This window comes from Crotalus tigris, unplaced genomic scaffold (assembly GCF_016545835.1).
Source record: "Crotalus tigris isolate CLP2741 ecotype Arizona unplaced genomic scaffold, ASM1654583v1 scf7180000024304.1987388, whole genome shotgun sequence".
Classification (NCBI taxonomy): domain Eukaryota; kingdom Metazoa; phylum Chordata; class Lepidosauria; order Squamata; family Viperidae; genus Crotalus; species Crotalus tigris.
The window spans coordinates 809,893-837,158 of NW_024100476.1; the positions used below are offsets into that span (position 1 = coordinate 809,893).

The 27,266-nt window shown below is 37.8% G+C and overlaps 1 protein-coding gene across 3 annotated transcripts in view; it reads right to left on the reverse strand.

The window, feature by feature from the left end:
* CCAR1 (cell division cycle and apoptosis regulator 1) overlaps positions 1–16,366 on the reverse strand; it is a 34,612-nt gene extending 18,246 nt beyond the window's left edge. The window contains exons 1-8 of one of the 3 annotated variants that reach the window (XM_039324641.1): positions 16,210–16,366; positions 13,656–13,762; positions 5,332–5,501; positions 3,615–3,659; positions 2,245–2,271; positions 967–1,160; positions 516–630; positions 183–369 (exon numbers count right to left, since the gene is read on the reverse strand). In XM_039324641.1, coding sequence (XP_039180575.1) covers positions 183–369; positions 516–630; positions 967–1,160; positions 2,245–2,271; positions 3,615–3,659; positions 5,332–5,501; positions 13,656–13,728 — 811 coding nt within the window. In that variant the 5' untranslated portion in view covers positions 13,729–13,762; positions 16,210–16,366. Of the gene's footprint in view, positions 1–182; positions 370–515; positions 631–966; positions 1,161–2,244; positions 2,278–3,614; positions 3,660–5,331; positions 5,502–13,655; positions 13,763–16,209 lie in introns of all 3 variants that reach the window. The other 2 variants (XM_039324640.1, XM_039324642.1) reach the window with 2 other exon arrangements.
* Between the last annotated feature and the right edge of the window lie 10,900 nt (positions 16,367–27,266).

The following is a 27,266-nucleotide window of genomic DNA, read 5'->3' on the forward strand; positions in this document are numbered from 1 at the left end:
AGAATAAACTTCTGATCCCTTCCCAGTCAGGTGGCAGTAGAGAAATTTGCCAGTCCAAGCCTCTGATGACAAAACACAAAACTGTAGATGATAGTGTCTGGCCCATTTATGCTCCTGAGCTGCATGAAAACATATTATACCTCATATTAGCCAAAAGTCCCAAGTCATGCTTCAGGGAATACCTTTCTGTTGTGGCTGCTGTAATAATGGCTGTGGCTGCGCCTGAAGCAAAGGTGTTATAGAAGCAGCTGATATTTGTGCCTGCAGGAGAGGCTGGGGCTGTGCCTGGACACTGAACGCAGGCTGCTGTGTGATGGGTTGGAGCCCTGGTGGAGGAGTCTTGAGTAAAGGCTGGGTCTGAGTTTGGTTCTAGGTAAGGGAAAAAAGGACGTCATGTGGCTCAGCTTCACCTCTGAGGTGCCAATAACAGTAGATTGGAAAGTCAGTTTTGTCAAATGGGCGACTATGTAAATTTGGAAAAAAACAACAAATGAACGAGCAAGAGCTTATTATACCTGGTTTGGTAATGTCTGAATTCGCTGTGCGTTCCATTTGAAAGGCATATTAGGATTGTACGTGGCTTCTACCAAAACACGGTCTCCGACTTGAGGAGTCTTCCCTTTAACAGCGCTGCAGAATTAAAGAAGGCCACAATGTTAGTTTTATGCCAGCACTCTCTCCAGAATTCAGAATCCAGAGCCGAGGTTGCCTACCCCTGCTCCAGATGAAATTAATTCTTAAACCACAAAGTCTATTTGCTGGGTGGAACAGCTTTCAGAAAAACAGACATGGGATTAGTTAAGGATTTTAAAAAAAACCAAACCAATTAAGTAAAGGAAAAAAAATAACACGTCTCTGCACCCTCCTGTATATATCTTGGAAGCATCACTACCAAAATCCAATTCGTAATTCACGTTGCCCTCAATTATGTACAAACCAGAGAATACAAACCAGAGATTAACCTACCTGAGTTGGAAGAACACATCTTCATCAACAAAACCGAAAGTGTCGTGGAGCTTGGTAACCACCCCAGTGAAGACCCGCTGTTTCTGGGGCTGGGTCTGCTGCTGACTGGACCGCGGCGCTGGATACGAAACAGTTATTTGTGCTGCTGGCTGAGGTGTAGAGAGGCTAAGGCTTGTTGGCAATGCCACAGCTGGCTGAATAAAAAAATGAAGCGGGAAGCCATATAAGCACTCAGAGCTCCCTAAATGTTAGGAACTAACCAATATTCTGGTAATGAGTGGTACCAAGTGATGGAATGGCATCTATCAGAAGCACAAAGGGGGCAGGATGACCGTGTGAAAAAGTATATATTTTTCCCCTATCTGTAAACCACAAGAATCTCAGGTAGGTCAACCAACGCATCAGAAATCCAACCTGCACGTAAGGCAGCCTTTTCCTCCAAACTAACGCCAGATGCAGAGGGGAGGATTTTGAAGAAACGGCTGTCCGGTAAGCAGGCTGGGTTTGTGACGCATCCATTGATGCATCCGTTGTAAATTTGCAAGCAGATAAACACCATACTTGAGACATTCACAGTGTGCATTTTGTCTTAAAGACAAAAGACAACTGGCATCAATAATTAACTGGAAGCTAAAAAAGAAAGCTTAATTAATCTTTGTCATCTAAACATCTTCCATACAAAAGCATTTTCAGATTTCAAATTTTGTCCTACTTATTATTTTATTTTGTTATTGCCAATTCAACCACATATTGTAGTAATTTTTACACTTATTCTAGTTGCCTAAATGCCTTTTCATCCAGCTTTGTAAAGATGCACCTGTATGTATTAAAATAATTATTTTTAACCATTAAGTATTCTGGTGTTTACAAAGTGAAGGCAATGTGCTCTTAAAAAAAATACTAATTTCATTTTTTAAACAACTTAAAAATATTTTCAAATGATGATATTATTGTTTGAAATTCAAACTATAATATTTGGAGGTTAATTCCGTTGGATTAAAAATTTAAAATTGTCAAATATATCTGATACTTTATTTTAAAATATGAACTACTCAACATAAAAAACTAATTCTTCCAAGTAACACCGTATTGGGAAAAAGTAGGAGAACGCATTATATACAGAATAAAGATGGGATAATATTTGCCCTAGAAAAAAATATATCTAAGGGTTTAATCAACATATTATATATATATAAACTACACTGCAAAATCTGTCATACTTACACACATATTCACATTAGATTTTATGACAAGAGAATTTTTAAAAAGCTAACTAACCTGAGTTAAAAGTGTTTGCTGAGGCTGCTGCAACTTAAAAAATAAACAAGATAATTAGTTTTTATGCTGCATACTTTTTGGTTTCACCTGTATTTACACATATATTATACTGCAAAATATTACATTGCTTATGCCTGCTTTCTACCATTGCACAGCAAACAGGTTACAAATTCCATGAAAACATATATAACATTGTATTTTAAATACTAAATTAATATGTAACTATTAACATTTCCCATTTTAGGTTGAATTGTTCTACCTCTTCAAAGGGAAAACTAGAGACAAAGGAATAAAAATAGCCTTCATTAAAGGATAGAAAAATGTTTCCTCTGTTGCATTAAAACCATATTCTTCCCTTTACTATTCTATGTGGAAGAAATTCAATAATGCTGATGACAGCTGGTTTGCCTTATAAAACTAATTGTATATGCACAGAGACTGTAACATTCACATAAATAAAGCTAACCATTTTTAATTTTTTTAAAAAATATGTTCCAACTATCAAAATAGCAATATTTCCCAAATCTTCACTATATTTTTATTCAATATAAGCTAAATATATCTATTTCATGCATTCATTATTCAATAGCATATAAAAAGGGAGTAAACCAATGACAAATAATGCTTATTGATACAGGAAGCAGAGGTTCTATATATTAATAAGCCTTTCATGTGTTCAAACTTGGCCCTTTTATGACCTGTGGACTTCAACTTCCAGAATTTCTCAGCCAGGCATGCTGGCTGAGGAATTCTGGGAGTTGAAGTCCACAAGTCATAAAAAGGCCAAGTTTGAAGACCCCTGGTTTAAACACACACAGGTAGCCCTCAACATATGACCACAATTTGACCAAATTTTTGTTGCTAATTGAAACATTTGTTAAAGAAATTTTGCTCCATTTTTTGACCTTTCTTGCCCCGGTTGTTAAGTGAATCCCTGCAGTTGTTAAATTAGTAGCATGGTTAAGTGAATCTGGATTTCCCATTGACTGTCAGAAGGTCGCCAAAGGTGATCACATGACCCCCTGGACACTGCAATCGTCATAAATAGGAATTGGTTGCCAAGCGGCTGAATTTTGATCACGTGATCACAGGGATGCTGCAACAGCCGTAAGTGTGAAAAAAGGTCATAAGTCACTTTTGTCACTGCCGTTGTAACTTTGAATGGTCACTAAATGAATTATTGTAAGTCGAGGATTGCCTGTATCTAACTTAAAAAGTCTACTTTGGATCACATTGGACTCCTATGACTTGTCAGTATGGGGGGGGGGGGTTGGTAACAATATAAATGTGCTTTGTCTAAAATATACTTTGTGGTCGCCTGCCCAGCCCAATTCAGACTCAACAAAACAACCATAAAGAATTATACAAACCTGCTGTTGTACACTATAGAGGGTCTGCTGAGGTTGGGAATATTGCTGAAAAATAAACAAATTGTGAATAACTCTCTATATATCTGACAATCTCAGATAATTACATCTAAAACAACATTAAGCTATTGTTCTAGATCAGGGGTAGGCAACCTTGGCTCTTTTATGACTCGCGGACTTCAAATCCCAAAATTCCTGAGCCAGCATGGCTCAGCTTGGAAACCCCTCCCTTTCCCCTCAGCATGGCTGGCTCAGGAATTCTGGGAGTTGAAGTCCACGAGTCATAAAAGGGACAAATTTGAAGACCCTTGCTTGTGGACTTCAACTCCCAGAATTCATCAGCCAGGCATGCTGGCTCAGGAATTCTGGGAGTTGAAGTCCACGAGTCATAAAAAAGCCAAGGTTGCCTACCCCTGTTCTAGATCAACAAAACATTGATAATATTTTACTAGGTACATAAAACTGAACTGAAATACAGAAAATGTTTTTCCTCAAATATCACTCTAGATTCTACAACATAAATGGATGTGTCATGCACGGAACACAGTTTAATAAAATGAACAGCAGTTGCCCCAAAGCATGAATGTTAATATAACAGTCCCTCTTATTTTGTTTAATTTACATCAGTTATTTGGGAAGAAGGAAGCCGTATTCTTGAATGTTTTTGTTTAAAGCTTGTGTATGGCTCTCGGTTTCCAAAATCACACTTCTAAATGAACTAAGTCAAGTTTTAGGCTCAAACTATTTCTGGCTGAAAATAGGATCTCAAAGCAGATTACAAGGGCAATTTGGAAATAAACCTCCATTTGGTTAGCAATGACAGACACCCGCAGATACAGAACTTTTATTATACACATTAGAAAACTACAACATTACATTAGTTTTCGACATAATCGCCATTCAAATTGAGGCACTTGTTATAACATCTTACAAGGTTTGAAATTCCTTAGTAGTAGTCACTCGGCACCAAATCTGGGCTGTAAGGGGGGTGATCAAAAACATTCCAACTGCTTCAAAAGTTCTAGTGTTGTGCGGGCGAGCATTATCGTGAACCAACACCACACCGGAAGTCAGCATGCCCCAATGATTGTTATGGATGGCTCATCTGAGTTTTCGTAACATTTCACAGTAGACTTCTGAAGGGATGGTCCAACCATGCTCCATGAACTTCATTAGCAGTACTCCTTTGGCATCTTCATATTTGGTGGAATTTTCTATGGCACCACTTCCGGTGTGGTGTTGGTTCACAATAATGCTCGCCCTCACACTGCTAGACGCACCCAAGAACTTTTGAAGCAGTTCCGTTAGGATGTTTTTGATCAACCCCCTCCCCCCATAGCCCAGATTTGGTGCCGAGCAACTACTAAGGAATTTCAAACATGTAAGATGTTAGGACAAGTGCCTCAATTTGAATGATTGTGTCAAAAAGTAATATAATGTTGTAGTTTTCTAATGTGTATAATAAAGTTTCTGTATCTGCGAGAGACTGTCATTGATAACCAAATGGAGGTTTATTTCCTAATTGCCATGGTAGATAAAACTTGCAGAATCCTATTAAGTAGCAATGTGTAATATGTTCTCCAAAAGGTACAGAAGATCCCTATTGTACTTGCACAGACTTAAAATGCAGTACTTGCCCCCAAATAAAAAGTATCCAATTTTGCAGCTTATTCTTTGACATTATCAGTGGTTACATTGGGTGAAAAGTCGTTCCTTTTACCTGCTGTAATGCGGCAGCTGCAGCTGCAGCTTGTTGTTGCAAAGCAGCTGTCTGAGTGAGCTGATAGTTCGTTGGTGTTTGAGTATTGAGTCCTGCTGCCAATGCAGTTTGCTGTGTATATATTGTAGGAGATGCTCCAAGTAGTGAAGGTTGTTGTACACCCAGAGCAGCTGAAAGGAGAGAGCTGAGCATTAGGAAATTCTAATTCTGATTAGTGGGATTTCAAGTCAAATCCAGCACTCTAGATTTAATAGCAGCAAAATTTTGTAGAACTGACTCTTCTTTGCATTTTGAAAGGTGAAACTTTTATTTAAAATTGAAACAAAAATATTTCCTTGTCTAATAGACAGTGCTGAATGTACAATGCTGGCAAAATATGTATTTACTTACACATGGAATGCAAATTTGATATATTAGGCCTGTTCTTACAGTAGAGTTAATGACCGCCCTATATAAATTTAGGTGATTGCATTGAATTCAATTCTTCTTACAATGTGCCCACTGAGTACAGTACCTTGGTTTAGAAGAAATATCTTATTTCAACATATCACTTGCTTTCTGATGGAAATGCTATTGCAGAAGGCCAAATAGTCTTGTCAACTTAGTTTAGGAAAGGGTTTGACATTTTAAGTGAGCATCACAGCAGAGAAAATTGTTTCAAACTAATTAAATAGGCTTTCTGAAATGAGTTCCATCTTTTTATAATCTTTTTTATTCATCTACAACTTCATGTTAATGTGTAGCTTTCTCTCTCCTCGTTGTTCATCTGCATAAAATGACAGATCTTTTTCTAATAGACAGTATTCCAAAGTACTCTTTAAAAAACAGTGCAATACTGTACATGTGTTCACATATGTCTAAAATGATCCCAGAGACATTCAAGCATTGTATGTATTTATCTCTTTGCTGAATATTTAGCCTTGAAACATTAAGTGATTAAAATGAAATAACTATAGGCCTTAAGAAATAAAATATAAGAAAGGCCAGTCAACATCATTGGTGCACAAATGTTATGGTCTGTAAACAATGGCTTATATTCACCATGATGTGAACCATAAGAACATAATTAAACTTGCTGGATTAGACCAAGGCTTACTTCATTCCAAAATTCTGTATCTAACAGTGGCCAAAACTATACTTTATAATAGGTGCTTGTAAACAGGAAATGAATAGAATAGGATAGAATAGAATAGAATAGAATAGAATAGAATAGAATAGAATAGAGTTGGAAGGGACCTTGGAAGCTTCTAGTCCAGCCCCCTGCTCAAGCAGGAGAATCTACACCATCTCAGACAGGTGAATGTCTAGTCTCTTCTTAAAAATCTCCAGTGATGGAGCACCCATGATTTCTGGAGGCAAGCTGTTCCATTGGTTGATTGTCCTCACTGTCAGGAAGTTCTCCTTAATTCCAGGTTGCTTCTCTCTTTGATCAGTTTCCAACCATTGTTTCTCGTCCTGCCCTCTGGTGCTCTGGTGAATAACGTGACCCCCTCTTCCTTGTGGCAGCCCCTCAGATACTGGAACACTGCTAGCATGTCTCCTGTTTCTTCTTTTCTTTAGACTAGCCAAACCCAAGTCACGTAGCCGTTCTTTGTATGTTTTAGTCTCCAGCTCTTTGATCATCCTAGTTGCTCTTCTCTGAATTTTTCCCAAACTCTCAACATCTTTTTTGTGATGTGGTGACCAAAACTGGCTGCAGTATTCCAGGGGTGGTCTTACTAGGGTTTTATAATGTGGTACTAATACTTCGTGTGATCTTGATGATACTATGTTTATACAACCCAGGATTGTATGAGCTTTTTTGGTTGCTGCTGCACACTGCTGCACACTCATAGTCAAGTGATCATCCACTAGGACTCCAAAGTCTCTCTCATGACATATGCTTCTCCTGCTGTTATTTTCCTACAACTATAGGTACTCATTTAGCAACCACAATTTGGTCATTAAATGAAACAATCGTAAAGAAAAAACACAACTGTGCTTACACTCTGAGTTCAGCTTTCCCTTGCTTTTCAAACCTACAAAGCTTGTAAATGAGAGGACTGATCACAAAGTTACTTCTTCATCACTGTTGTAATGGTGAACAGTCACAAAGTAAGACAGCTACTAAATGAGAACTGCTTGTAGTATTTGGAGGCATACTGATTGAAATAGAGAAGTAACAATCTTCTAAAGTAACTAAAAAGTTAACTAAATTCAAAAATCCCCCAAAGAAAAAGAACATACAAAATTATAATTATAATTATATTTATCTTACTGATCTTACAAATCCAAGACAAAGAACAAGAAAACAGCAAAGCCCTCCTCCCATACATAAAAGGCACCACAGACAGAATCAGTAAGATCCTCCATAAACACAACATCAAAACAGCATTCTGCACAAAGAGAAAAATATCCACCATCCTTAGAAACCCCAAAGATAAAATTGAATTAGAAAATCAAGGAGTATACGAAATCCCATGCACCACTTGTCCCACCACATACATCGGACAAACCAACAGAAGAATAAGTGCACCCATTGAAGAACATAAGAACTCAGTCAAAAAAGAGGAACCAACATCTTCCCTGGTCCAACACCTTAAAGCCACAGGACATGAAATTGACTTTAAAAATACCAGAACCATTGCCAAAAGTGAACATTTTAATAACAGAATAATCAGAGAAGCCATTGAGATAGAAAAACGCCCACACAGCATGAACAAGCGAGATGATACCTCCCGCCTGCCAGCCATTTGGAAACCCGCCCTTATTGACAAACGACTCCCTAACACAAAAAATGATACCAGACCCACACTCACAAAAACCACACAGGATGTCACCACCACACATCCACGCAAAAAACAAACCCAAAGCCACACCGATGACAAGGCACGACCACAAACCAGAAGCCAGACCACAGCTGCATCATTAGCCACTTTAAACCCCTCCAATCCATACATGAAGCAAACTGACACCTCCATGAAGAGAGACACGACCACGAACGCGAAGCCAAAAAATAGCAAGGCAGCCCAAAATCTTAAACCCCTCTGCAACTCAGACTAACCTGAGCACAACCAAACAGAACACTCCCCCAGCCAATCAGAGCACAGCCAAGCCCCTAACCATTCAGAACACACCTCCACCCAATCAGAACACAGCCAAGCTCCCACCCAATCAGTTCATACCCCCACTGGCAGTTAAAAGGAAGAAACAGCTAAGACCACACATTGCTCCTCGAAGCACGAAGCTGAAAACACCAGCCTGAAGATGACTAATGGGACTTCGTCGAAACGTCGCCAAGATACTTCCAATTTTACGCGGGAGAAAACCCGAACAACCAAAGACCTACGTATGTATGTATGTATGTATGTATGTATAATTTTGGAGTTGATCTTGGAGTTAATCTATGCTGATCTGAGTGCTGATTACTGGTGGGGAAGTGCTGGATTCTTTTTCTCTTTTGAGCTAGTTGATTGTCTCTTTTGCATAGTCTATAGATGTTGTTAATGTCTATGTGTTTATTGATGGCTGATTTGTCAGAGTGCCAGGCTTCTAGAAATTCCCTGGCAGTTTTGGATTTGGCCCGGTCTAGGATTGTCACATTTTCCCAATTGAAACTATGGTTAAATCTGTCTATATGTTGTGAAATTAAAGAATTTTCGTCATGCCTTTTGACTACCAGTTGGTGTTCATGCCAGTCTTCTGTCTGTTTGTCCACATAGTGATTGTTGCAGTTCTTACTTTGTATGCTGTAGATGACTCCTGTTTTTTCTTCTGGAGTTGCTGGGTCTTTTGGTTTGCATACACAAATACACACACACACACACAAATACATATATACACAAAGTTGTACAGTAAATATTTCAATGGATGGAAGCCATAACTTATCACAATTGTCCATAGCTAATCTATCTTGATGAATTCCGCAAACGGCTGATTATTTGAAGCCATACATTTATTTTTCCAATAATGAACAATAAGTATTTTAGCTATAAGATAAGCTTCAAAAGAAAACAAATAGCTGAAAATATTGAACTTATAATGTCACTGAAAATAATGCATGTAATAACTTCAACAGTGTTCCAAATGGAACACTGTTGAAACATAGTTAAATAATGCTTTAATTTCACTGCACCTGTAATAACAATTTATTCAGACTTTTTTTCTATAAATTCAATAAAGTCATTTCTGAAATATTATTTCCTGCTACTCCTACTACATTTGTGTCGGGAGCAACGAAGTACTTCTAGATTGAAAGGATTGAATGGTGACATCACCGTTGCCCGGAGAGTATGCAGTTGGCGCTCCTTTCACGTCTCCATTAAGTGGTACCCAAAGTGGTACCCATCTATCTACTCGTGGTCACCCACTTTAGAAATGCTGGGTTGGCAGGAGCTGGAGTATGTGATGGGAGCTCAACCAATCCTGTGGCAGCAACTGGGTCTTGAAGACAAGCCTGCTAATTGTCAGCCCAGGGTCCTAATCTCATGACTCACCATGCTCCTCTCCACCACACTCCTCTTTATTTCTTGTTGAAAAATATGTAATCTAAAATGTATTAAAGTTTTTGGTATTTTTTTTGTATTAGCTAAATAAAACATGGAAGTGTAAACCATTGTGCGTGAAATGGTACACACACGCACACACACAAACAAAAATAAAGATAAGGAAATAAATGAATAACTCTTGATAGATTAGGTCTCCCTGCTTTTATTAAACCCCTTTAAAGTTATTCATGCTTGTGCAAATCACATGTTATGTTAATGAACTCCTCTGATTATTTAAAACACTAAGTCAGGGGTGCTAAACTGGCAGCCCGTGGGCCGGATGTGTCACATGGAGGCCATGCCCACCCCGGCTCTGCAAAGGCAAAAAACACTGTGATACATCATGATATGTCACGTGACACGATCGAGTTTGACACCCATGCTCTAAGTAAAGCTTATTTAAATTAACTCTCTAATCAGTTTCACTGGATGGCCCGTTTTAGTTTTTCCAAAGAGGGGGAAAAACTCTGTTTGTTTTATTTATGCCTTGCTTGATCTCATGCCTCTGATCATGTTCTACCTAAATGACCATTTTTCTGAGCTGAATGCTCAGCCCTCTTCTCCTAGGAAAGCCATTTATGTCACTGATGGTGTTGTTTGGCTTCTCCTCCACTTCTTCCAGCTTCATTACATTCATTTTAAAATGTGACAAACTGAATTGCATACAGAATTTCATATTTGGCTAGACCTTACATCTTCACAAGAATATTTCAACACTGATAATTTATTATTTTAAATCCCTTTCCAAGTAATCCCTAAAATTTACCTTTTTTCACAGACGAAGACAACATTTTCTTTGAGGTATCTATGTCATCTAGATCTTTTTCCATCCTACTGTGTTTCCCCGAAAATAAGACTGGGTCTTATATTAATTTTTGCTCCAAAAGACACATTAGGGCTTATTTTCTGGTAGGGCTTATTTTCGGGGAAATACAGTAACTAAATGCGTCCGTCTGGCTGAAAATCTTAACTGGGGCTTATTTTGGGAATAGGGCTTATATTACGAGCATCCTGAAAAATCATGCTAGGGCTTATTTTCTGATTGGGTCTTATTTTGGGGAAAACGTGGTAGTTTTAGATAGCTCAGACCCTATCAGAAGTTAGAGAGGTTTCCCCCCTCCTAAGGTAACTTAATTAACATTTGCTTAAGTTGAACAATCTACCATCTGGTTAACTATTCACCTACCTACTCCTTTTAGGGTTCTGCACAAACACTTGGCTTTCATCAGCCCAAATAATTTAATTTAGTCCTGCAAACTCAGCCATCTAATGCTTAATCTAAATTAAGACTTTTTAGGAATAAATTAAAGAGCCAGCAGAATTGTTTCAAGAGATTCCATTTCTTATCCCCCTCTGCTGAGACAACTGCAACTTTGAACCTATATTTGTGTTTGGTTTTTAACTGGCCAGCAATTCATAAAAGAGCATAAAAGTCCTGTTATCTGATAATTGCTAGGTTTCCTCAGGAGGACAAATCCTCTGTCACTGACACTGATCTGATAGGCAAGTTACATATTTTGCTGGACTATCAGTGTCATGTTTAAAGTCTTCAATAATAATGGGTAGGAGCCATTGGGGCTTCTTGATTAATTACTGTATAATCTTCCAACTATCCTAGAGTATCCTGTCTTTATTTCAATTATATTTAACTACTCCAATTCTCTAAGAAAATTAATGTCTTATATCTTTTGCAAAAAATAAAAATAGATGCTTTGACTTTAGATTGTGGGAAAATGTCTATTTAAATAAGGACCCAAAGTGTTTGGTGATAGATATAACAAAGTTATCTTTTACTGGCTTGCCTAACCACAGTGATCACTGGGCCACAAGGATGCAAAACAGCCCCTGCATTTTCTATCATATCCCTCCATCAACCCATTTCGAACAACGGCCCTATTTCAGTGTTTTCAATCATGTGCAACCCTACAATGAAGCTGATCTACCACCTTTCTCTTGCTATGTGTCAGCAACCTGGTTTCATTTCAGTTCAAATTGGGTTAGTCTCTTTTGTACAAATTTGGCTTGCCCCACCCCCACCCCAAAGTTCTCCAGTGCAAAACAACTATAAATTATTACATCCATACCTTGAGAAACCTAAGCTCCACTTGTCTAGCTACCCTTGCATGCGGAATAGATTACATTTCTGGAACCACGTTCGCAACTCAGGATTTCAATCTGCTATCTAGCCCCCCCAATTTAATTTCTAGGACTGTCAACCACACTTTTCAATGTCATTACTGCCAATGTGAAGTACAACTATACTCTCTCCTGAGAATTATCCTGATTATTTATTTTTCCATTTATTAAGGAATTTTATAGGGCCACCCAATTCACAGTGACTCTGGGCAGCGTACAAAGACCCCAAATACAAAACTCATTACCTGTCCCCCACCCCCCACCTAGATTGTTTGTCATGATGGTAAAGCAAACATGCCTAAAGCAAACACAACTCTCTAATTATCAAATTACCCACAAACTCTGCAAGCACGAGAGGATATAGGTTCATGATACAAAAACTGTGTCATACAGAAACATCTGCTCTCTTCAAAATTATGTTCTTCTCTGAATTCTTCACTCTCCCTAACAACAAAAGTGATATCATTCTGAAAGTCAATCAATATCTGCTAAACATCTCCAACTTGGCCACCTTGTTTTCAAGGAAATATGTCTGCTGTCTGAGAGTCAAGAGCTTTTGCATAATATATAAATCCATAATTTATATCTAATAAGCAAATAGTCATAACCGTGACACTCTATACAAAAACTTTAAATGGCCCTCTCTTCAGATAAGACTATCAGCTTTGGGCATGTAAACATTCAAGACTGCTGGTCAGAGGTAAGCTTTTGCCTGAGCAAAGTGGATGTTTGATCAGCTGATCAACTGCAGTTATAAACCACCACCACATAAAACACGGGTCTTCAAATTTGGCCCTTTTATGACTTGTGGACTTCAACTCCCAGAATTCCTCAGCCAGGCATAGAACATATACTTACAAGTTAAGATATATCACACTCAGGCAGAAAAAAACAGTCTTAGCCATAAAATCAAGCAGCTCTCCTTAAATGCATCTGAACAGCTTTACAAATTGTGCAGCACCAGATAAAAATCCTCTGTTCCTGTTCACTCTCTTCTTCCGAAAAACTATTGGCTGGAACTAAGCTATCATGGCTTGCTTAAATAAATCATTGTTAAAACAAACCACAATTCAATGAGTTTAACTTGTAAATACAGCCTCCAGGCTTTAAGCCAGGCAATGGGGTGGGTGCGGTTTTGGGATGACGCGTCCAGCCTGCAGGCCGGCAGTTTGACACGCCTGCTTTAAGCAGTTCATCTATAAGGTAATATTGAATGTTGTGTTTGTGCTGTTATATATTTGACAAGATTCAATTGTATAACTGAATATCACTATCTAAAATAGGTAGGAAGCAGAAAATAGAGGTATTTTAAGGGATATTTAAGCACATTTTTGTTACATAATAAAATAGAACAGAAGAGGGGGATTGTGAAAATAAAATGGGAAAAAATAATTAAGAAATAGCATGTCTATTTCAGAGATTTCCTGATCAGAGAAAATCAAGGAAAAAAAAAACAATCGTAAGTAAATATTGATATAAAAGCTTACAACTGCTTCTTCACAAATGTCAGCCATTCATCAGTGCAACTTATTTCCTATTCAAAATTAACATCTGCATTATTTTCAATTCACTTACAAATATTTTTCATTTCTTTTATTTCCATTTACTCAATCAGAAAGGAATCAGAAGCAGCAGTTATTATTTAAGAAAGTGCAAACTCACCTGGTTGAGAAACTGCTGTAGCTGTAAACTGGGTAGCCCATGGGGGATTCTTCTGTCCTCCAAACTGTGCCATTATGAGCGATACAATTCTTCTGCCTGTTTAGTTTCTTTTAAAAAAAGAAAAAAAAAGCACTAACCATTAGTACTTTAACATGCAGCTAATTCCTGACTAGTGGACAAATTAGCTATCGATATGTGACGTACATATCCATTTACATTTGATTTGATTTATATGGCTGCCCAAGTTGTAAAGCGACTGTACCGAAGCAGAAAAGCAAAAGAGAAACAGAACAAAATAAAAGGAAACGTAATTGTCAAGGCCAGTCTATTCAAAAATATTTTATTCTAGGCAGTTTCATCTTGTGTGGTGGCTAATGACAGGGGAAGCACCAAGTAGTCCGGATTTTACTGTACAGAGTGCTGACAGGATAGGGGCCATGTGAACCTTTGAGGGGACGGATGACGTTCCACAGGCAGCTGCTGTAATAGAGAAGGTCTGTCCCCTGGATTCTGCCAGGGGAGAAGAAGGGACTTGAAATATGCCCTCTTGCTGGATTCTCTTGGAACAAGCTGAGACAATTGGAGACAGGTGGTCTTACAAATAATCTGGCCAGTATATGAAGAGCCTATAGATTAAAACTAGGTTTGTCCTATGTCTGTGGAGATTCTCATTCATCCATAGATGTCTCAAAGGTGCTTTTTTTCTTCAAAAGGTAAATGGATGTAGCTTCACCAGTTCAGATGGTAGTGGTGGAAATGGAAGGATAGGTATTGGATCACTCCATATCTATCCTTCCATCCCTCCCCCCATCAAAACCCATTTTCTTTTTCTTCCTCAAGGATAAAAACAGTCCAGTTGCTTTTTGGGGAAAAAAAGCACTTTTGAGACAACTATGTTTGCTCTAATAAGAGAAACCATGACAAATATGACAAACCAGATGTCTTAAGAAAGGAAGCCGATAATAAATATTTCCAGTGAAAAATACAAATAAACTTTGTTTCTCACATTTAGTTCTACTTATTATAACACAAATGAACAAAATCTTATCAGTAATGGGTAGAGTATAACCAGCAAGTGAACTTTCAACCATCAGTGAACCATCAAGAACACTTGTAAGTTGTTCTTCTAGTAAGAAAATACATCTCTGGTATAATCCAGCGACAACAAAGTAGTCAAACACATGTAACCACGTATACGAAGCCCCAGTGGTCACTTGGTGATTTGATATGTCATGCAAATCTAGGAAATTAACTCAGTCATTAAGCAAATAAGTATCCCATATAAATCCCCCGCCCAGTATCATCGACAATAATAATAATAATGGTGTGGCAATTAACAAACATGTCATCCAGATGCACTTAGAGATGCTAGCATAGACCAGTGGTTCTCAACCTTTTTAATGCCGTGACCCCCAACCGGTCGTAAGTTGAGGACTACTCAACTGATGCAGCACCGTTTGCAGAATGGGACTTTTGGCGGGCTCAGCAGGGCAGAGACAGCCTGGACAAAAGCCAATAGAATAAAAGGGAGTAGCACAGCTAAGGAAAAGGGGGAAAAAATGGCGGACTGCGTTGTTTGGCGACTCCCGTGAAATGGTCGTTGGACCCCAAATGAGGTCCTGACCCACAGGTTGAGAACCACTGGCGTAGACAAATGACTTAAAGAAGTTTCTAAACCAGTGGTTTCCAACCTTCTCTATACCCCGCACCCTATAACGCTTCTGATATATTCTTGCACCCCTTACAAAAGTTCAAAATAACGGCAACGAATTATGCATATACACTATAATTTTGAAAAGCCAAGTTTTCGCACCCCCTGGACTATCGTCTCGCTCTCCTGGCTGGGAACCCCTGTTCTAAACAAAAGAAAGTTGAGCTTAAAGAAAAATAAACCAAGAAAGCAATTGACTTTAAGGAAAGCGCATTATCATCACCACCCGTTTATACATGAAACACAATATCCACTGCCCGACAGTCCTCCAAAATAGGAGAGAAATAAAAAAAACAGGGCTTCAAAAATTCAGAATCAGAACTGGAAGTTCTCACGCTCATTGAAAACTAAGCGAGGCTTGTGCAGGTCTGCGCAGTATTACAACATGCCTGATTCACTCAGTCCCAATTTCCCTTTGAGTAAAACATGCGTGGAATCAACCCACACAAAGAAAAGGCACTCAACTGTGAATTTGTGGGATGGGAATGACTGTGAGAAGAGTAACAAAGAAGAACTCTCCTGCTGGTTCATCGCCCCGGCCCGCAAAGATTCCGCGAAAGGACTTCGAAGGGCAAAGGTAGGCCTCTTACGAGTCCTGGGTCAGATCTGCCTCCGCCTTGCTCAGGGAAGCGTCCTTAGAGGAGGGGGGGGGGAAGAACCCCGGCCCGCCGCCTCCATCCGGTCCGTCCACAATGCGGGACTGAGGCCTGCCGCCTCAGGAGAGCTTCTCCCGCAGTCTTCGCCCAAGCCTGCTCTGAGGCATACGAAGGCTCCCCTCTTCTCGAAAGCACCTGCCCGGCTCCCAGTTCCCGCCCAAATAAAATCGCTCTCCCCGCTCTTTACCTGAAAAGGGGCGAAGACGTACTCGGAGAAGCCATTTCAAACTCCTTCAGCACCCCCAGGCAAAGAGTCACCGCGCAGGCGCAGAAAGAACGCGCGCGGTGCGAGGGGAGTTGGGTGAGCTCGCCATCGCGCACAAGAGTGACGTTGCAAAGTCAGGCCGCTTTTCTCCCTCCTGCACGTGCTCCGGAAGGCTGGGTGACGGTCTCCAAAACAAAGGACGGAGTGGCGTGGCGCATGCGTCGAAGGAAGCATTCTGTTAATTTCGCGAAAGGAAAGGCTGTTGATGAGGTTGCGTGGCTTATGTTTTGCCACCATCTTGTTATTGAGACAAGTGATAAGTGTGTATTTTACTTCCGGGCAGAGGAAAAGATGCTACTTTTGAGCAACTGCTCTCCGGGCGTTTAACACGTCCAAGAAGTTAGTTGTTTCAGCTCCGTTTAAGGCAGTGTTTTTCAGCCTGGGCAACTTGTGGACTTCAACTCCCAGGATTCATGCTGGCTGGGGAATTCTGGGAGTTGAAATCTACACATTTTAAAATTGCTCAAGTTGAAAACAATGCTCTAAGAATCCTCCAGTGAAAATCCATGCTCCTCTGACTTTTTAATCCCTTCCATAGTATTTTTATGCTAATATTTATTTTATGTCACTGTTGCTTTTTTGTGTTTCCTTTTAAGATATTGCATGGTTTTAACATACATAATTTTAACTCTGAAGTGCAACTGTGATGCAAGATGGACCAAATAAACAAAACCCAAGAAAGTGAAACGTTGAATACATATGATTATTTGGCTAGGTTACATAGTGGTTATGCTCATTAAATAAACATTAACTACTATTCTAAACACAGTTGCATTCATTATTAGAACCAATATTAAAATGTTGCTGTCAGTCTGAGTAAACAAACAATGTTCAGTTGAGTAATCCGTTATCAGATATCATTAATCAATCATGTTCATAAAAGTTCTAAATGCATTAATAATTCCAAGTAGCAGATTTACAGGAAAAAAGCAACCAAGAAAATCTTAATATTTCATTAAAGATAATTAAAATAATTAAGAAACATTTAAATAACAGAAAATCCCAAAATTGGGAAATGAAGTCCTGAGGAATAGTGACTGCAGTATCTCTGCTGCTATCTCCTATTTCAGAATGCACCTGGGAAAATATTCTTTCAGACACTCTCATCCCAAACTATTTGACTAGTATTGTATTAAATTCTTACAAGATATGCTATGTAGTTCCATAGTGCTTTTGTACTGAAACTGCAATTTTTATAAATTTTTCAAGGACATCCTCATTATGCATATTAACCATTTCAGTGTAAAGTTCACATTCATCATTGCTTGTATTTCCGAAAAACTGCAGGGACTGCTTTCCACCCGTTCATGTTGCTGTGCATTATTCACGTTGTGCATCACATGAAGTACCATGAACGTAACTTTAACTAGATGGTGTTTCCTGGGATCAAGAGTGTGCACATTAATGGTTTTTTTTACTTATGTCCAACTTTTATTGTTTTGTCTTTTCAGCAGTATTTTAGGATGCTGACTTTTCATTCTCCTTGCAACCATTTTGTGATGCTCATTGATGGCAGAGTTCTTAATTTCAAAACACCCATGGATCTCAAAACATTAAAGAGATCTTGTCACTGACAAGTCAATAAGCTGAAGAAAGGCTACTTTCCATTGGGTTAATCCAAGGTTCATACCTGATTAAAAATCACTTTCTGAGGGCTGCAACAAATGCATTTTTGTTATAAAGTTGGTTGAGGAAGAAGTGCTGACATTTTCACTCACATTCACTGTTTACTGCACTTGTCTTCTTTGGTTTTCTGAAAAAGTAGGGGTATTGCATTTTTCAGCGGGTTGCATCTTTTACAGCATTTACTTTGCTTCTCATTTTCCATCCTTATAGGCATAAAAATGATAGACTGCTTTAATAATCCCGTTAAAAGCTCTGTTGTCTTCAGTACAAAACACCAGTATAGATTGTGCTTGACTTACAAGTTTGTTTAGTGACTGTTCGAAGTAAGATCCTTAGTACCAGTGTTCCCAGCTGACCAAACCCAGCTGGCCCATTCTTTAAACAGAGAGCTGAACCAGAGAAATCATAAGAGATAACCACTTGTACCATTTAATTCCTCTAGATCACTGCTCTTAGAACAAGATTCAAATAACAGTAATAATGAATTAAAGAGAATGTATTGCTATTGCTAGGTTTCATTTGTTTCACTGATATGAACATGCTTTTAGATATAGTCCTCAAGTGGAAAGAAATGAACTTAAATGAAGGAAAAATTAAAAACCACATGCAAAATAGAAGTATAAAATTTATTTGAAATCATCCACAATGTTCTGTATTATCAGGAATGATACAGTTTGTAATTTTGTTTTTGGAAAAAGCGATGACAAAAAATTAAAATACATTTTGCAATGGCAGCAACTTTTTCCTGCCTTTCAGAAGGCAGAATAAAGAAACATTTAAGGTTTAAACAGATAGGACATACACAAGAAGAATAAAAAACAGAATAAACCATCTCCACAATAACAATTCTTACATGTATGTTTCAATACAATTTCAATGCATCTTGCTACATAAACAAGAAATCATATACAACTGCTGTGCACCAAAGAGTAGCTTAGTATGATCTTTCAAGTAACATGCAGTCATAACTCACATTTTTCAAGTACTGCTGGTAAATGTTCCCTTGTCTGAAAGTGTATTTCTCTCCCCAAATAATGAAATAGTTTCTTTTTCCTGTAAGTATTGTGAAATAGCGAAGTGCTTTTCTTCCATTTATTATTAACTAAATACAATGGTAAATGGTAAAAATGTGTCTGCCTTTTCTTTTTTCCACCATTAGATTTTCTTAATATAGTAGATTGTTTAAAGGAAAAAAAATCAAAGTCTAAGTTAAATGATAAAAAATAAATATGCACCTCAGTTTTATTAAACACACATACCACACACACAAATACAAGAAATATTACTCAACAACAGAGCTCAAGTTTTTTTCTTATTTAGCATAATACTTTCCAATTTAATTTTTTAAATATTATTAAAACTGAAGTTACTGCTGGTGCCATTGATACCGATTTAAATTTCAGAGACAGTCTAGCAAAGATTAGTCACAGCTAAATTTAGTTGAAATCAAAGGGACACACACCTTGATCCTATGCACTTTTATTAAGAGAGCATTTTTCCAACACAACTAGAAAGTGAGTCAAACTATATCCTTCATCCAACACTTTAAGATTCCCCCTCACATATCTTAGTGCGGAATATCTCTTAACTAGATATACGTAAGCCCATCTTCATTTACAGATACAAAGTGGAATCCTATGGACAATTACTCCAGTGTGAGTCCCACTGAATTTGTGGGGATTTACCTATGTGTAAACATGTAGCACAGCAGTCCCCAGCCTTTTGGCACCAGGAACTGGTTTCGGTTTCGCTCGCTCGCCCTCTGTTCACCTCCAGTTGTGTGACCCAGTTCCTAACAGGCCATGGACCCGGTACCAATCCGTGTAGTGTGGGGATTGGGGACCCCTGATGTGCAGATCCAATTGCATAGCTGCATTCTTAAGCATACTCCCTTGGGAATTACTAAGCCCTATTGAATTCAGCAGCACATTTTGCTTAAACATGCTTGTAATTTGGCTGCTTGTCACTATTTGTGTTTCCAGACTGCACATTTAGTTCAGACTATTTGAACCTCTTTTTATGCTCAACAGCTTCTGAAACTTGAGCAGCTTTGCTCCCCTTACCTCTCTAGATCAGTGTTTCTCAACCTTAGCTGTGTTTACATCTTAAAAGCCAAAGTTGAGAAACACTGCTCTACATAATAGCCTTACTTCTGAAATACACCACCATTTGATTTTTTTTAAAAAAAGTTTTACAATATCTTGAAATAAATGATTTTTTAAAAAATCTAATAAAATATTTCCTTGTAATGATAATGCATACATTACAAAACATGACCAACATATCCTGTTTTAGAGTCTTAGGCAACAAATACATTCAGCATTAAGGGACATAAAATACAAAGCCTTAGATCTGCCATCTTTTGCTAAAACGATTAAATGACATTCACACTTTATTCTAGTTTTGCATTTTTGCCATGTAAAGCTTTTGACATATGGGAATTATAGCAGGAATCTAATTGTTTGCACTACCTCATTATAAAGCATGTACTTTTATAACTAAATACCACTCTAATCTTGTATTCCTTTTTCAAATGAACTTTGACCAGTGAAGGATTTCAGTTGTCTCAGAAACCATTCAATTAAATGAGCTTGTACTTGCAAATCTAGGCCACTACTCCACAAGTTTTAATTCTACTTTCAGCAAGAATATATTTACTAGGATGAAACTCCTGTTAACAAGAGTAGGATTCTTCTTTATTTTGTATACTTGGAACATTACATATGATGGTTACATGCAGAAGCAGTTATGCAAAAGGCAAAGTGAGAGTTGTGCCCATTATTAATCGTGTAACATAGAAATTCCCCAGAATTAGCCATGGAGTACATAAAAAAGCTTCATGCGAGAGGCTTATACCTGAATTTACAAAAATTTTGGAGCAATCCTTCATCAGCAATATTTTGCTTTTTAGGACAGAACATAGTCATTTCATGATTTGCTGTCTGGAGGGACAGAAGGAATATATATACCTACATATGTATATATAGATACATACTGTTATTACGCTCATATGAAATCAGTGGGCGAATAGCATGGAAGATAGTTACTTTTCTTTTTAATCTTTTAACCAATAGGGCATGAATTAAGTAATATCAATCTTTTTTTAAGGGAAATATAAGCCAAAGAAGACATTTTTGGCAGCATATCTTTTCAACGTTGCCCAAATATTAAAATTTCAGCAAAATTCCACATTCTACTGGTATGATTTAATTAACAATCCTGTATACAAATCAATTATCACATTCGTTCTGTCGGCAAAGCAGGCTATGTCTGTAGCAATAAACATACATTTTGAGCTGTTGATTTTAATCACTTTAATTTTCTCGAGAGAGAAATCTATCTAGTATATGATAAGAGATGGGAACAAAAACGATCAAGGAAAGTAATTCCTTATGGATTGCACATTTGACTTCTTTTTATTATATTATTTCAGTTTTGCATTTATGCCAAAAGCCTTCAAACTGGATGTAAGATGAAAACGTTATAGGTACCTATTACAGTGACATGGAAATTTGGTAAAGATAACTGATGCTTATACATGAAAATTCCACATTTTCTTAGGCTTACATGAATTGTAGTAAATTACTGTATATGCAAATTGTTTTTCATGCTACAGTAATATGGAATTATGATCATGCTGCTCTAAATTGATTTGCAGCTATACTTTTTTTTGATAGTTGATGATTTACAAGTATGTCAGTAGCATAATGGAGGTTTATCTATAGGTAACAGTTTTAAAATTACAATTATCTCTAACTGTACAGGTAATTTGGAAGAATCACCCCCTATGAAGTTAAATCCAGCGAAAGGATAAAACCTTATTTGTTTGGGCATGCAGAGTACTTTTATTAGCTATTAAACTACTTTAATTCAATTTATGGGATGGGGAAAAAAGACTCCCTTGCTGTTTAAAATGTTCCTCAACTGCCAACTTCATAAAGAGTAAAATACAGTACATCCTTAAATTCAGTTTCTTTTTATTCTGGACTTTGCTGAGAAATATTTCTGGATAAAGGAACATAGTTGCCCCAGCGCTACTGGGAAAAAGCAGATACATTAACTTTTTAACATTCCATCTTTCTTTCTAGGATGGCCTTTCTGTTAGCTTTTCAATTTCAAATTTCTGCCCTGGTTTAGCTCACTCTCATCCTTTCAGTGCATACCCCTATGCAGTTAAAAGTAATGGAGCTTTGCTATTCTATTGTGCTCTTATTTGTAGAATACCATAACAAGCGTATAGAACTTTCTCTTCCCTGGTACACATTTATCCAGTTTTAATATGAATAGATTTTTCTTCAACCTTGAATGTAAAACATTAATAAGACAAGTATTTTGCTGCTCATACAGTTAAGGCATATTTGAAAAATAAGAGAATCCAGGTGCATCGCCTTTAATTTGAAGAAAGAGGATGAAATAATACTTTCCAAGCACTCCAAATGTTCTCCTTTCAAGACAAGCACAGATTTTGTACACTCACATAGTCAGTATTTCATCTGTCCTAACCAGTTAATCTCTTCAAATGTCAGTAAAGCTTTGGGTCAGGGAGTGAAGAGAACAATTGGTTCCCCTTCCACTCTGACCTTTCCTGAACCTCAAATCTGCTCAGGGGGTTAGAGGACAACCTAACATAAATTCAGGAAAATAGTGAAGTGCAAAGTCCCATTCTGTGAGTAAATGTACATATGACAATGGATTTGTCACTACAGTTGTGAATGTGAATTCAATTAATAAATGTCACTGTGCTTTTTAACCAGGGCCATAAGAAACTCATTGTATTAACTGAATGACAAGACTCAAAGGAAATGATTGCATCTGAATGTTAATTAGTAATATCATAGTGTGCTCTTAAACAATTTATTGATGGAGTAGAAGCAGCTTTTCTACCCTCGATTACATTCTAAGTTTGACTTAGTGATGAAAACTGAAATTAACATTTGAAGGGCCAAAAAAACTGTACTATTTCCCTAACAAAGAGAGAAAAGCTGAGGTCTTCAAGCAATGGAGGCTGCTTAAAACAAATAGCATATCACTGTAGACCTGATCCAGAGCTGAATCCAAATTATGTTTTCCTCTCAATGCAGTCAATGACAGGGTTAGCTGAAATTCCATTGATCCTCTTAGTTTTTAACTAGTGTAGTCACTTTTATTAGACTGAGATCATGAAGGTCAAGATAAATGTGAAAAGTAGATAATGCACAGTAATTGTAGAGAGTTAAAACTCCTAATGCGTGGCTGAATTTAGATAATAATCTGTAAGTTAATGCTTTTGCAAGACATGGCATCTTTTTAAGTTTGTTTCTTTAGAAATAAGGTACCAAAGTGAAGTTAAAGAAGGACTGGTGTTTAATATATAGGACAGTGATGGCGAACCTTTTAGAGACCGAGTGCCCAAAAACCGGCCCTGCTCCCCGCCCACCCCCACTTCGCCCCTACCCGCAGCCCATCCCCACCCTGCCCCCACGGTCACCCACCGCCTCCACAGCCTGCCGCAGATCACCCAAGCAGCCCAGCAGCGCCATGGCAGCCATGCCCTCCACCCACGCCCTGCAGCATCATCTGTGCGACGGGGCGCGAGTGCAGTGTTCCCGCTGTCTGGCTGCCATGTTCTTGGCTGCGCTGCTCAGGGATGATTCTCCTCCTGGGGGGGGCTGCTGGTGAGGGGCCACGGGGGAGGCGGGGCCGGAGCGATGGCGTGCGTGCCCACAGAGAGGGCTCTGAGTGCCGCCTCTGGCACGCATGCCATAGGTTCGCCACTACTGACATAGGAGATGCAACTATATGACTATATCTGATGATTTCAGGAAACACTATCCTAGAAAACATTCTGCCTGTTTCAAGGATACTTCTAAGCAGAATGGAAAAGATGCAGTAGGGCAGGTAGAAATAAGTCAAAAACAGTAAGAACAAAGCACTATTTCAGTGGAGAGTCTTAACAATATCAGTTGTCACATTCATCTGAGTGTACCAAACCAAAGTTAAAAATACCTTAGTGCCAGTCTGTAAAGCAGTGTTTCTCATCCTTGGCCCTTTGAAGATGTAGGGACTTCAACTCCCAGAATTCTACCACCAGAAAAGTTGGCTGGAGAATTCTGGAAGTTGAAGTCCACCCATCTTCAAGGGGCCAAGGTTGAGAAACACTGCTGTAAAGGATACAATAGACTCTATGACTGTGAGGCTCACCCCAATATATTTGAAACAAACAAGTTATCTACACAAAGTTCTATCTGACTGCAAAGAATCTTTAAGCTCCTAATGAAAATATTACATTCTGTGGTTTCCTATTTAGTAGATACATGTAACTGATATTTCTATGTATAATATTGCATTAAGTGTGGCTAGTGAGTTTAGGATTGCAGTTGATGACTGTTAACTAGCGAAGCCTTTCAAATTGCTTCAACTATCTACGTAATATATAGGAAATTTAAAAAGGGAAATGCTTTCTTTAAGCATTGGTATTTCTATCATGCTTGCTCAAGGATCTCAAACTACTTGCCTCTTTATTAAAGCAACTTGGAGCAATATTGCAAATCTTATTATCAAGAAATTCATTCTGTTCAAAGGACTTTTTTATGTGGAAGATATTTTTCTGTCAGTCACAATCACTATATTTTTCAAGGGTTTCAGTGCAGTTAATTTGTGTTATTTAATGCAGATTATGAATACATGGCACTGCAAAGTTTGAAAATTCCTGCTTTAGAGATGTTGTAACTCCTGGGTTTTTAAAATCCTTTTTTAAAAATACAGCATTTTTAAAGACATGTTAGTATGTTGACAATTAACTGCTTTGATATTTCTCATTCTGAAGGGCTCACGGACTGAATGTCTGAAATGGTTGTTGTTAAATTTAAGTAACTCTCCTGCATTCATCACAGGACCAAAATCATTAGATGCTTCAAGTGTATTCTTTACAGACAATTTCATCAATAGAGTCTTGTTTCAATAAATCTTGAAAACTGCATTTGATTTCCTTTCTGGGTCTCTGGCAACTCGGCAGCCACATTGAACCTTAGACCATACTGGTCTTCAAGCTACTGCAGGTGCCTGAAAGTTTTGCTGCTTGCAACTACCCAAAGAATTGCTCTTACAAAGTAGGTAAAGTTATCATAAATCGGGGTCTTCAAACTTGCCCTTTTATAACTTGTGGACTTCAACTCCCAGAATTCCTCAGCCACCTGGCTGAGGAATTCTGTGCGTTGAAGTCCACAACTCATAAAAGGGCCAAGTTTGAAGACCCCTGTCATAAATCTTCACTGCTACAAGCTAATTCACAAAGTACATCAGTGTCTATGATAAATATTTGAAATGCTACAATAAATAACTTACAACTGTATATACAGTATATATTCTCACTCTGCATACATGCTTGATGGATTTTGGCTGGTAAAACAGCAATGAAGTGAGATAATACAATGAGAAACATTACCTTTTAGATGCAGCCATCATTTTGTGAGCAGTATTTTTTTTTTTTTTACAAATTTGTGATAATTAAAATATATGGCTGAACCCAGACAAAACTTTCTTAATTTCAGCAGTAAGTTTCCAATGTTTGGGTAACCTGATGTATCTAATGAAACATTTACTAGCTGTTAAAAACAATCATACATTTCCATCTTTAATTCATTCTATGCAAATACACTTTATGGACTTCCAAGTAATAGATCATAAACCTTGCTGTCTGATTAGGTGGACATCTGGTTCCCCTATTGCAGGGGTAGGCAACTTTGGCTCTTTTATGACTTGTGGACTTCAACTCCCAGAATTCCTCAGCCAGGTTGCCTGGCTCAGGAATTCTGGGAGTCGAAGTCCACAAGTCATAAAAGAATCAAGGTTGCCTACCCCCGCCCTATTGAGCATTGTTGTTTAAGAGCTAGTATCTGCTAGCAAATATAGCAGTATATTTTCTATAGGTATACAGAGGAAAACACTAAATACTTAAGCATAGTAATTAGAGATCTTCTACTTAGAAATGCCCAATCTTCATAGTTTGAGTCAACTTTATTTTTCTACTATTGCCACAATTTGAATTTTCTGCTGTAGTACCTATAGAAAAGGAATCAAAATTTAATCCTAAACAATTTATTAGTAGTGTATGCCCCATAAATGCCAAGTGGTAATAATACCGTCCTGCATACATTCATTCAGAAATGAACCCATTATGTTCAATGGGGCTTATTATAAACATAAAGAGATTGGCAAACTAAAAAGCATACAACTAGAAATTATAACTGACAGAGGGGTTGAGCAAAACTAAGATGAAGTGTAGAGGTTTTCCACATACACAGTAAAGGATTATCCCAGGATTTTCCCCTCAGAATTACTAGAAAGGACAATTAAATTTAAAAAAAAACTGCACAGATGAGTTGCTGGATGATTTCACCATACTTATTGTAATGACAGCTATTATGTTTAATAAATTTTAGGTTCACAAAAAATATACAGTTCTTAAAATGTAAATCTAAGGCACACAAAATTACCATACCAATTAATGTATATATCCAAGAAGCAGAAAACTGCTGGTAGAAAATGATATAATATTGACTTTTATTATTTACAGTTGTTACATATTCTGTATTTGAACTAATCATAATCTTTGAACTAAAAAAATGCAGCATATGGATTGGTTTTTTTTACAAAGTTTGTTTTAAAAATAGAAAGATTGGGTTGTTTTTCTTTTTATATACTTTTCTAAAATGTTCTGACTCAGATTGTTCGACAAGCTGTTGCATAAAGATTGCTAATGGTATTGTGACTAAGAAGTATGAAGATCTGATCCAAAATTAAGTTTGAAAGCCATGTTTGATGGTATTCGGAGGGTACCTCTTTGTAAAATTATAGATCACAACAGTTTGAGCTTTCTCAGCCTTCACCAAAATCAGTGAAATTTGCTGGATTGCTCACTCTTGATTTTAGCAAAACATCTCTAAATCTTAATATTCAATAATTTAGGAAAATTTCTCTAATATCTACAGTATCGGCAAGCTGAAATTTGTCTATGTCTATTGTATTCAGCTGTCAAAAATGGAAATGCAATGGGCAAACATAAAGATATCTAGCACCAGTCTTGCCCGATATACGTACATATCATTTAACATGATCAGCATCATCAATAATGGCATCAATCACCTATTAAATCAGACACGGGGAAGGGACAGACATCAAGCAGCATTCAAACATGCTGTTTTAATCTTCACTTTACCTAAAAATATATTTGCACTGCTAGATAAAAATATGGGTACCGGTAATTGCCCATTTGGATGGAGGAAGTGGAGAAGGTCCAGCATGGGTATGCTGGGGAAGATGGTGGTCTTGAAGCCTTACACCAGTGTGAATGTCTAATATTACACAACTGGGCT